The sequence below is a fragment of the Anguilla rostrata genome, chromosome 2 (genome assembly GCF_018555375.3).
Source record: "Anguilla rostrata isolate EN2019 chromosome 2, ASM1855537v3, whole genome shotgun sequence".
In the NCBI taxonomy this organism is placed as follows: domain Eukaryota; kingdom Metazoa; phylum Chordata; class Actinopteri; order Anguilliformes; family Anguillidae; genus Anguilla; species Anguilla rostrata.
In genome coordinates this window covers 1,665,001-1,676,521 of record NC_057934.1, presented here as the reverse complement: position 1 = coordinate 1,676,521, position 11,521 = coordinate 1,665,001, and the positions used below count along the sequence as shown (strand labels likewise).

General features: G+C 41.6%; 2 protein-coding genes across 2 annotated transcripts in view; both read left to right on the top strand.

Annotated features, from left to right (window-relative positions):
* Positions 1 to 1,379: 1,379 nt before the first annotated feature.
* LOC135243290 (homeobox protein MSH-C-like) lies at positions 1,380 to 4,461 on the top strand. Its single transcript, XM_064315018.1, has 2 exons — positions 1,380 to 1,902; positions 2,743 to 4,461. Exons 1-2 carry the CDS (start codon positions 1,494 to 1,496, stop codon positions 3,156 to 3,158), a joined length of 825 nt encoding a protein of 274 aa, XP_064171088.1. The 5' UTR covers positions 1,380 to 1,493; the 3' UTR covers positions 3,159 to 4,461.
* Positions 4,462 to 6,727: 2,266 nt separating this feature from the next.
* tubgcp2 (tubulin gamma complex component 2) overlaps positions 6,728 to 11,521 on the top strand; it is a 9,102-nt gene continuing 4,308 nt past the window's right edge. The window contains exons 1-10 of the mRNA XM_064315005.1: positions 6,728 to 6,820; positions 7,416 to 7,581; positions 7,778 to 7,906; positions 8,083 to 8,259; positions 8,670 to 8,829; positions 9,006 to 9,213; positions 9,583 to 9,782; positions 10,096 to 10,285; positions 10,546 to 10,691; positions 11,025 to 11,205. Coding sequence (XP_064171075.1) covers positions 7,432 to 7,581; positions 7,778 to 7,906; positions 8,083 to 8,259; positions 8,670 to 8,829; positions 9,006 to 9,213; positions 9,583 to 9,782; positions 10,096 to 10,285; positions 10,546 to 10,691; positions 11,025 to 11,205 — 1,541 coding nt within the window. The 5' untranslated portion in view covers positions 6,728 to 6,820; positions 7,416 to 7,431. The remainder of the gene's footprint in view (positions 6,821 to 7,415; positions 7,582 to 7,777; positions 7,907 to 8,082; positions 8,260 to 8,669; positions 8,830 to 9,005; positions 9,214 to 9,582; positions 9,783 to 10,095; positions 10,286 to 10,545; positions 10,692 to 11,024; positions 11,206 to 11,521) is intronic.

Below are 11,521 nucleotides of genomic sequence, written 5' to 3'. Positions count from 1 at the left end.
CTTTGTGGGACAGGCATGTATATCCTAATGCATTCTATCGCGGACGATTATTTGTTTGTCTTGCTAGAGCTACCAGAGACATAGTCCGCTTACTATTGATTGTGATACTTAAGTAATTGATGTGACATTCTGTCTAAACAAATAAATTCCCTGTTCGAAAGTGATAAGAAATCGGGGCTGCTACTGAACTTTCGTCCACTCCAGTTAACGATAAGCCTTTTCCTTCGCATTTTTTGTGAGTTTGTGGATTGAGTGATCACGTTACACCCACAGAAGTCGTGCATTGTATGTTCCTAAACAAAGTCTCAGTTTGAGAGAAGTTATGTCGCCAACATGTCTTCTGAAGAATGAGCTTGCACGAAATTCGGTCTGATTGACAGTCTACGGACGCTCCGCATTCAGTGCAGACTTCAACAAAAGTCCTTTCCAGAATTAAAAAAAGAAACGAAACGGTTAACAATGTTTGAAGTCTGTGAGAAATGTTGCCCTTCCAGCTATGCACCAGACTATTAATTTTTTTTCGAGGACAATTGGTTAAGTGGAGCTAACTGTTGCCTTTCTCCCTGAGGTAGCTTCCTTTTTGATCCTGCCGCGCCTGGCGCCTTCCAAAACATAACTCGTCTGCCTTATTAAATGCCTTGACTTATAGTGAACAATTACCTGTTGCCTTGCAGCTGACGCGTTTCCAACCTCGAAGGCGAAAGGCACGCTTTAAATTGCTGTAATGTCGTGTTACGAAGTCATATGTCATTCGAACGACGTAGGCAATAAGATAAAGCCTTTGTTCGGGTAAATAATTTGTTATTAATATAACTAAAACATTGTGCGCATTTCTAACTTAAAGTAAACGAGTTGCATCTTGGTGTTTTGTATTATGCTATTATAAATAATGGCCATGATAGAATTGGCTATAGTCAACATGTCCTTAATGGTTTGCCGTTTTGTCGAAATAAATAAAACTTGTGTATGTGGTATTTTGTTTAAGTTAAGTTGTTAACAATTGAATAATGTGAATTGATTTTGTTTTATCCTTTATACTAAATATAAAGGCCAGAGGGTTGTTTGTCTCTGTATGGTTTCAATAACTGTTGTACTAATGAGTGAAGAGAGTCTTTCTAGAAGCTGCCCCACTGGTTAATTGCACTAAAATTGCTCTGGTGGCTTGGTACACCAAGGAGACTGGAACCCGTGAGCTATCAATAAACCATCCCAGCAAGGCATCTATGATTAACTACTCATTTCTTTCAAAATCCGTCTTGATGTCTTTTAGAGGCGAGCTGGCCAATCGCAGTGAAAGACGGCACCGTCACGTGGAGAAGCCAACGAGCTGATTGGAGGGCGGCGAGATAAGAGAAAGCTTGCAGACCTTTTTATAGCTGAAAGCAAACTACATGTGAAGGAGTGAACGTTTGACAGGGAGCGTCGCGGTCCTCTGAACTGTATTAAGCGGGGACGCGCGGTTCGGGGTTGTCAAGGTATCCATTCAACGGTGCATGGCCCCGTGCTCTCATATCATGAATTCCATCCAGGAGTCCCTCTCCCAAGAGATAAACGCGAACGAGAAGGAAAGCACAGAGAAGGAAGACATTCGGTCAAAGGAAAAGAGCACCGCTAAAGGATTTAAGTGCAAGTCTTTCACTCTGCCTTTTAGTGTCGAATCGCTCATTTCAAACAGATCCCCATGCCGGACTCAATATTCGTCCGCTGAACTAGGTGTGCTTCCACCCACGTCCGTGGCAGAACAGGCGAGGCAACACTCTCCGAGGACAATTTACGCGGAGAATGGCCTTTCCCCGGAGAGACTCCCAAATGCACCCGACTGCCCGAAAAACGAGAGTGAAGACCTCCACGATAACGAGCAGAGCACTTGGTTTCAGACTTCATCGTTCGCTACTCCGACAAGTAAGTAATTTATAATTTTATTCAATTTAATTTTTTTGCGATATTTCTGATCAAATCGCAGTTAAACGACTTCCCCTCGGTACAAGTGTTGACAGGTCGAGTTAGCACAAAATTATTTCGTGTTGCCGTATGAAACTACAGTAATAATAATAATCTGGCAGAGTTCACTACATCTGTAGGCTGCTGACGACGATGATGATAACGCCTAAGATAAAAACGATGCATTTTTAAATATTCTGACTTGATGTGCTGGCAAGTGCTGGCATTTTTGCATATTTTGATGACGACCATACGATGAAGGGTCATTGGGGTCTCGTTTTGTAGACTGTATTTTTTTTTTCCAAGACGTAAACAATATAGAGGTGATAAATCAAAGTAAACATTCATTAATGTAATTCAGTGCTTTAAACTGATGTTTCTTTTTCTTAGAACGTACACAGGAAAAAGTTTTATTCCAAGCTAAGGATAAACCGTTAATACATCCGCCAATATTAGCTGATAGGCCCAATCTAGACTGTCAACACATAAACAGAGAACTGCTATCGTGGCAGCTATTTGAATAGGAGATTATAACTTAAATGCTCAGTTATGTATCGTTTATCAGTACATTTGGGTTTTAACTTTATGCAAGATTTTTGTTCGTGTTGTTGTTTATTCTTTTTGTTTATTTTTTTAAAGATAACTGGTCGTAGTTATCCACGATAACTAAGTTTGGTGTGTGCCTAATTTAATGTAACTGAAAACACCGCAGCTCATCGACTTTTGTTTATCATTTTGAAGCGAAACACGTGTGATAGGCCTGGACCATGTATTAATGAATAATTTCTTACCTTTGAACAGGGAATGTCAGCCCACCGCCTTGTCCGCTTCGGAAACACAAGAACAACAGAAAACCTCGAACGCCGTTCACTACTTCGCAGTTGCTCGCCCTGGAGAGAAAGTTTCGCCAGAAACAGTACTTGTCTATCGCTGAGCGGGCGGAATTTTCAAATTCTCTGAATCTTACAGAGACGCAGGTCAAAATTTGGTTCCAAAATAGAAGGGCGAAAGCCAAGAGACTGCAAGAAGCCGAACTGGAAAAATTCAAACTTGCAACGAAGCCGCTCCTGCCGGCTTTCGCTTTCCCCTTCCCGCTGGGAGCGCACATGGGATCTCCGTCGTTGTATGGACCTTCAAATGCCTTCCCGAGACCTGCTTTACCAGTTCCTGGACTTTTCAGTGGACCTGTCACCTATGGAATGTATTATTTGTCTTAATTAGGCGAAGCACGATAGAGAAAATGCAATATATAGAGTCTATTATTTGGGTCTCAACTCAGGCCCTTATGCGCAATGATGCAGTGAGTTGTCATCTGTCTGTACATGTTTCTCAGCTCATAACAATTGTCACTCATTAATACTTCCACACTGAACATATTTTTTGTTAGAAAATAATTTATCAAGCACACTAATATGCCCAGTGGGTCTTCGAAGACGTAACTATATGGAATGTCCTCTGTTTGCAGTTGCTTTAGGATGAATGCTGTTGTTTTTGATCATTTAAGCAAATGCCTTTGTGCCTCTTCCAGATTTCTGCACGAACTTCAGCACCAGTCTAATGCTTTCGTTAAGAGGGGACATGACATTGCCGTTTGTCTGCGATGTCATTTGTTTTGGAATTCATTTTGGTATTAAGATGCAGAAATAAAATTGCATTTAACCCAATCCACGAGTCAACTGTGTAGGATTTTAGCAAATTGCCACAAAGCAAACCTTTTTGTATAAGAACATTTCTTGAATTTAATTAGTACTTTCAGAAACCAAATATTTATCAGCTTTGAGCAAAGATTTTTAGAGTTACAATTCTTTCTATTCGACAAAACATTTGGAAATTATTTCTGTTTAAAGAAGATATTGATCTATTAATATGCGAATTTTATATGACGTCAAAGTTTTTCTCTAAAATATATAAGGGCTACTATTTTTTTTTAAATATAATGTTTGAAGCCCCATTTGTTCGTCCAAACGTTGCAATACAAATTATTGTGCCTTCCCGTTTACACTGGGGTCTATTGTGTAACCTATTTTAAAACCTGGAAACGTTACTAGCAAAAAAATAAAATAAAATAACAAAAACTGTACACTTAATGCGTTTCGATAACTGTTGTATAGAGGGTGTTTTGATGTTCTGCAAATGGACATATTTTTAACATCCAAACTGGAGCGAAAAGTACTGTAAGTTCAGATGCATTATGAATGGTTAATATTGGTTTTCTATTCTTTGTGTAAAACATACTGTTCTATTGTAAATAGGAAATTTTGACTATTGCCCATGTACTTTTGCAATTTGATTTTTTTAAAATAAACACGATTGTTAATATTTATAAAAATGCTTGTGTTTTGTGTACTATGTACATGTATATATCTTAATTGTACTTAGCACACATATAACACAATCTTTTTTATAAATAATGTTTGTGTTTATGTACTATGTACATGTATATATGTTAACTGTAAAGATAAGTTAGAGACCAGCCTTATGTATAAATATTCAATAAAAGCTTTACATTTACAAAAATGATTTAATGTTGTTCTTCAGAGCAATTTCTGTTCAGTAAGTGCATAACCCTTACAAATGCACATATTTTCTTGCAATAATTGATGTGATTAAAAACAACAAATTGTTGATATAATGCAACTCAGAGACTGAAAATCCACTCGTTACAAAAGCCCTTGTGAAAATGGGCTCCGTTATAAAACATTGTGTGTACCCCTTCAAGTCAAGTTATTCAACAGCCACACTCGGCAGTATCCAGGGTAAGGAAAATTACTTTTTTTATCACAAGACATAACATCACCTCGACTGTTTTTTTTTTTTTCGTGCTGCTGGAATTCACTGTCCTCCATGATTCTATGCAAACCTATTATACCATATATGGTAAATGGTATCACATTTTAGCTTCAAAGAAGTCATTTGGAAGTGATTACCAGGTTCATTAAGCAACCAACGCTTATATAAATGAAGTAAGTCTGGATATTTAACTAGATTATTTCCTTAATTTGTGTCAAGAATTTTCATTTAAAATAGCAAAAAAAAAGCATTATTATTATTATTATTATTAAACAGCAGCAGTGGTAATAATTAGAATTATACTCCTGTCAAAGGTCCAAGGCATTCTGGATTGCCAGCATTGTCAACAATACTTGAGCGCCACCGTCTGTTCTTATTTTACAATTAAAATACACTCCTTTTTAATGAATAACCAAAGCACATAAAGGACTGATAAAATACTGAATTATCATTTTATACCACATTTGTCAACAACCTGTTCTTTTTTTGATCATTTATTCAACATACATTATATTTGTTCTAAATATTTCTTTAATGAATATTTAAATGGACGTTGTTTGGGTTTACATATATCTTATCCTTTTCTCTGAAGCTCTGAACAAAATCTCTTAACAAAGCAGACTGAAGATGTTACCTTGGAAAATTTTAAATAAAGTGTTAGTTTTTAAGGGGTTTAGGGGGCTCAATGGCTTCTTGGCACTTTAAATGCTGTAGTCGTTGTACAGCATACAAAGCAGCAAGAAACAGAATATTAACTTGATGCTAAACATCCACCACATAACCCTGTTTGATTGCATTCAGGTAAAGACATTCATAGCGCCTCAAGCACTCAATGGCCAAACAATAAATGAATACAGCAGGAAGGCCGACAGTGTTTCCATCGACCAAGGTTGCTCTTTTTGTACTCGCAATTTTTAAGTGCAGTTGTCCGTTGGAGCTTACGTATTCCGTTGTCTCTTTCATTATTTCATTACGTCCAACCACACGCCTCAGCTCTGTATCGTAAGTGGAAAAAACATTTAAATGAATTCATTCGATCACAGCGTTCTACACGAGGCCCACAGAGAAGCACGCGCACATTAATGATGTGGATTTTGACTTACGGTACCGTCATTTCCCCCATTTATTTGGTTAGTCAGACATTTGTTTCCAATTATGCGATTTTATTTAGGATGGGGAAAATAAGGGCTGAGGTCTGCGTTAAGTTGCCAAGAATTTAAAATGGAATATTTGGCAATAAAGATACTGTTCTTCATAAAATTTGCTTCACTGGCTATTTTGAACAGCATTATTTAATCCACAAAATGTTATTTATTTATGTCAGCCTCTCTCCCCCACCCCTCAATCCGTTTTTAATTAGCAACACTAGGCCTACTTACAAAACAGGTAAATTAAAACGAATAATACCAGAATTTCCTCATTTGTTCCTTGTTACTTTACATTACAACTGCAGTCCGGATACCAGTACCGTTTATCAAAATGACTGCATTTCTCAGGCGGCTCTGAATTTAAACTAAATCCTTAAACTAATCGCATAAATGTATCCTCCACTTGCTGCACTCCGGAGGTCAAGACAGAATGATCAACATCGGCCACTAGATGTCAGCAGAGGGGGAAAAAAACATTTTATCCTTGTTTAGATACCTAACGTGTATTGATTGTATTGATTATGTTTTTGAGTAAATGTAGCAAATGTGGGATTACAAAACATTGCAGTGATGGTAATAACCGCTGACGTTTGTTAAATAGCTGATTGACACCGTCAATAGCCTACAGGATACAAGTTTACCCTATGTAGGCTATATTTAAATTCCTCACTTGTACAGTATTTGTACTTGCGCTAACTGCAATATCCTATGTGTCTGTGTCATCACCTTACAATGAGAACTGGAGTATACTGTCAATGTTCTGTATAAATAGTATACTTCCATGGCGTTATTTTTCGGGCTCTTGTGTATGTGAAAATCCGGGCAAAGTCCTCAAAACTGGGAACCGTTATTATTTGCGCCGCGTTTCCGTACGGACGTTTAGCTTTTAGGGACTGTAACGTTTTGTTTAGTGTTCGCGCTGGAAACGGGGCGGGCGGAAGGTAAGATGCGTGCAGTCCTTGGCTTATGGAAGCAGGTTGATAATATGTGCTGTTGCTAGTCCTAATACATTACTAACATCACCGTCCATCAATTTACTAAATTATTTACGTAGAGTTGGTTCAATTATTTGCCACCTAGCAAGCTACAATGCTCAAATTTGCTATCCACGCTATCGACAGAATTTAATTTGCTAACGTACCTAGGTAACTCGCTAACTAAGTTACTTAGCGAGCTAAAACAATTTTTGCTTTCCAAGTCTTGTCATTTGAAATGTTACTGTGTAGCCGACGAGCTGCATTAGCTAGTTATTTTGCTGTAACGTGGTTTATGAACGCCGTGGTCAGCTAGCTAACTATCATTGATGTTGTTTGCCAGTACCACAGTATCTGTCATTTCCCTGACTGTCAAGTCGTACAGCTGACTAATGTTATTTTGCTAAGCCCTAAACCATACTAGCTTTCTAGTACGAATTATTAGAACGAATCCGCTTTACACCGGGCCTTCTTTACTGGACGGAATTCTTTGATTATTATTATTATTATTATGATGAATTAAAAAATATATATAATAATAATGTCGTTCTTATTGCCACAGTGGAGAGAACGCAAACATGAGTGAGTTTCGGATACATCACGACGTAAATGAACTGCTCAGTTTGCTTCATGTTCGCGGAGGCGATGGAGCTGAAGTGTATATTGATTTGCTGCAAAAAAACAGAACTCCTTACGTCACCACGACTGTGTCTGCGCACAGTGCCAAGGTAAATTAAAACCGTTCATTTAAAAACAGCATATCAAGTGTAATGTTTTATGTTTTTGGGTGCTCACGATAATAACATTTTCTTTGGTACAATGATTATTTTGCTGACATATTTGCAAAACTGTGACGTTTGGTTTTCTCTCGCCCTCTTTTTGCTGAGAACTGAAATACACTTTCCACAATTCACTTGCTAACAGGTAAAAATCGCGGAGTACTCTAAAACACCGGAGGACTTCCTGAGGAAATACGACGAATTAAAATCAAAGAATGTGCGCAACCTCGACCCGCTCGTCTATCTCCTGTCAAAATTCACAGAGGATAAAGAGGTGATTTTTAAAAAAAAAAGAACTAATACAGAGAAAACTATACATTGCTGTTTGAAGATGAATGTGTATGTATATGCATGCGCAGAGACTCTTAATTGTTTGTCGTATATGTGACTGAGGTAATCTTCCTGTGCCCTGTGTTTACTCGTGTTTCGCTGTGACCTTTTTTCCCCCAGACGCTCCAGTGTCTGCAGCAGAATGCCAAGGAAAGATCGGAAATGTCGGCTAACGCCACCTCCAGCAGCACCACCAGCTTCAGCATCCCTCCCACCACCACCAAGATGTCCATGCAGGAGCTGGAAGAGCTTCGGAAGAAACTGGGCAACGTCACAGCCAGCTCCAACGTGCAGCAGGTACTCCCCCGTCCGGATGAAAACACGTTTCACTTATTGTTCTTGCCACCTCTCCTCTGGCACTAAATTTTTTCATGTGGTTCTTGATTCAGTCTTAGGAATGGATCTAAATGAAACCTAATACATACTACACATAGTGCGTAAGGTGCTGGTCTAGAGGTCACAGGTTCGATTCCCAGGTCACAGCTGATGTACCCTTGAGCAAGGTACTGAACCTGCATTGCTTCAGTCATATATCCAGCTGTATAAATGGATACAATGTGAATGCTATGTGAAGATAAAGTTGTGTAAGTCGCTCTGGATAAGAGCCTCTGCTAAATGCCTGTGATGTGACGTAGTGAAGCGTAGGTTGTCTGCGTTTGTCGAGTCGAGCGAATCTGCTGAAGCTTCGTCTTCCGCGTTTCCTGCAGTCAGCCGAAGCCACGCGGAAGATGCTGAGGGACCGGCACAACAAGAAGAACCCCACGCAGCCCAACCCCGTCTACCCCAACTGGGTGTACGAGCGCCCCGCCCTCATCGGAGATTTCGTCGTCAGCGGTTCCCCGATGGCAGAGCCGGTCGTGCCCGTCGGTGAGTGCTCCTGCCCTGCCTGCCCACGAGGTGACAGATCTTTAAAAACGTAACCTGGAAACCGGTAGAATAGGACGTGGTCAGCGCGCGTTTGCGGATTGGCCGGTGATGTCACAGAAGGGGGGAAACAGAACGGCGCTTTGTGATTGGTCGCTGACGCCCGTGCGTGTTGTCAGGCACCCTGCCATTGGCTGCGCAGGAGCAGGCCTTGCTGGAGGACCTGCTGTACGTGCTGATTGGTGTGGACGGGAGGGACATCACAGCCCAGCCCGTCCTGGGCAGACAGAGCCGCTCCTTCGTGGTCGACCCGACGCTGGACATTTCGGTGAAAGAGCTGGTGCAGAGGATACTGCCGGTCGCAGCCAGCTACTCCACAATCGCCCGGTAAGACACTGACCCTGCTCCTGGAGATCTACCGTCCTGTAGGTTTACACTCCGACCCTAACACAGCACACCTCATTCTACAGCTAGAGCAGGGCTGCCCAACCCTGTTCATGGAGATCTACCGTCCTGTAGGTTTACACTCCAACCGTAACAAAGCACACTTCATAGAGCTGCTAATTTACACTCAAAATAAACAAGGGTTTGAAGCCTCATTTTCAGAATTGTAAAATGAAGCAGACCTCTCAAAACGTTAGCCCCATTGTTCGGAAACGGCTCTGAGTATTTTTACCGCGTAGGTGCTATGGCAACCACTCACTGACTGATGTTGCTAGCGGTGCGTATTAGCCTGACTTGTGTGTTTGACCGCAGGTTTATAGAGGAGAAGTCGTCCTTTGAGTACGGTCAGGTGAACCATGCCCTGACCGCAGCGATGAGGACGTTGATGAAGGAGTACATGATCCTGATCACCCAGCTGGAGCAGCTGCAGAGGCAGGGCACGCTCTCCCTGCAGAAGCTCTGGTTCTACATCCAGCCCACCATGAGAACCATGGAGATCCTGGCGTCCATCGGTAAGAACCCACTGAGAACCATGGAGATCCTGGTCTCCATCGGTAAGAACCCACTGAGAACCGTGGAGATCCTGGTCTCCATCGGTAAGAACCCACTGAAAACCATGGAGATCCTGGTCTCCATCGGTAAGCTCACTGCATTTAAGTGTGGGTTCAGACACCCCTGTGGGTTTGGGGGTGGTCAGGGGAAATTTTCTCTTGATTTAATAAATATCTTCCCCTTAGAAGAGCATTTACTTGTAATTGTATTTTCCTGGAAGAAGCGCCGATAGCACCTTCTTTTATCAGTGTTGTTTTACTGCCGTTTCTTCAGCTATCTCCGTCGAAAAGGGCGACTGCATGGGAGGGTCCACGTTAAGTCTCCTCCACGATCGAACCTTCAACTACACGGGAGACGGTCAGGCCCAGGAGCTGTGCCTGTACCTCACCAAAGCGGCCAGCGTCCCCTACTTCGAGATTCTGGAGAAGTGGATATACAGGGGCATCATCAAAGACCCATACAGGTAGCGTTTTACAGTCCAGCATGCGCTCTGGGTGCTGGAGTGTCTGCGGCCTCTAGGTGGCGTATGAGAGTTATGAGTGCACTCTGAGTGCACAGGCTTACTCATGAAGGTGTGTAAAGGATCATAAGAGGTGTTTTTTAATGGTGTCAGTTCCACGTTTTTATTTTATTTTATTTTATTTTATTTGCTTATTAGGAGAGAGCTCAGGTATTGTGTCATGCTTGCTGACGACGTGGTTTCGTTTGACTCTGCCCTGGCAGTGAGTTCATGGTGGAGGAGCACGAGCTTCAGAAGGAGAAGATTCAGGAGGACTACAACGACAAGTACTGGGACCAGCGCTACACCATCGTGCAGCACAGAATCCCGTCCTTCCTGCAGAAAATGGCCGACAAGATCCTGAGCACCGGTAGGATGGACAGCTCTTAGTGTTTTATACAGGAGTGTAAGATTAAGGAATGATGAGAACGAGCCATTCAGCCCATGGTGGCTTCATCATTACAGCATGTAAAAAATTAAATACGTTTAATATTTTAATTATAATCATACCTTTTTAACATAATCCATACTCTTTACTTACACATCAGCCAGAGTATCACAAGCATATCGCAGTAAATTGCCAATGAGAAAACTGACATTGAAAATATTGTTTTTAAAAAATCTGTGTACCGAAATTTCTGCCTTCACTTGGGTAACCGCCTTCACTTCAGCAGCTTTTAAGCGTCAGTCCGTCTCCCTCCAGGTAAATACCTGAACGTGGTCAGGGAGTGCGGTCGCAACGTCACGTGCCCCGACGCCAAAGAGGTCCTGTACACGCTGAAGGAGAGGGCGTACGTGGAGCAGATCGAGAAGGCCTACAACTACGCCAGCAAGGTGCTCCTCGACTTCCTGATGGAGGAGAAGGAGCTGGTGACGCGGCTGAGGTGAACGCTTTAGCCTCATCCATTCACACCCCCCCCCCAGAATGGCTGCATTGGTGTTGTATGGGGGTTGGGTTCTTCTACAGGCGTGAGAAATGAGTAATACTAGACGTTGTCGGAACTGGTGCTTCTAGTCCGTGGAAGAGTTGAGCTTTTTTAGGCTTTAGTTGAAATGTGGATTTGTGTGTTATTAGATGGCAGGTATTAGATGACTGTTCTAATACTAGATGACTAGTTTATTGGTGTCTTCCACTCCCATCTACTGAATTGCTTGTCGTAAGACCAGGTATGGATCAACCCGCTATGAATCTTGTGTACT

Bases quoted from the DNA above. Each gene is read 5' to 3' on its own strand.
- LOC135243290 (XM_064315018.1), top strand. From the start codon at position 1,494: ATGGCCCCGTGCTCTCATATCATGAATTCCATCCAGGAGTCCCTCTCC. The intron at 1,903-2,742 runs GTAAGTAATTTA...ACCTTTGAACAG, and splicing joins ATCGTTCGCTACTCCGACAA to GGAATGTCAGCCCACCGCCT.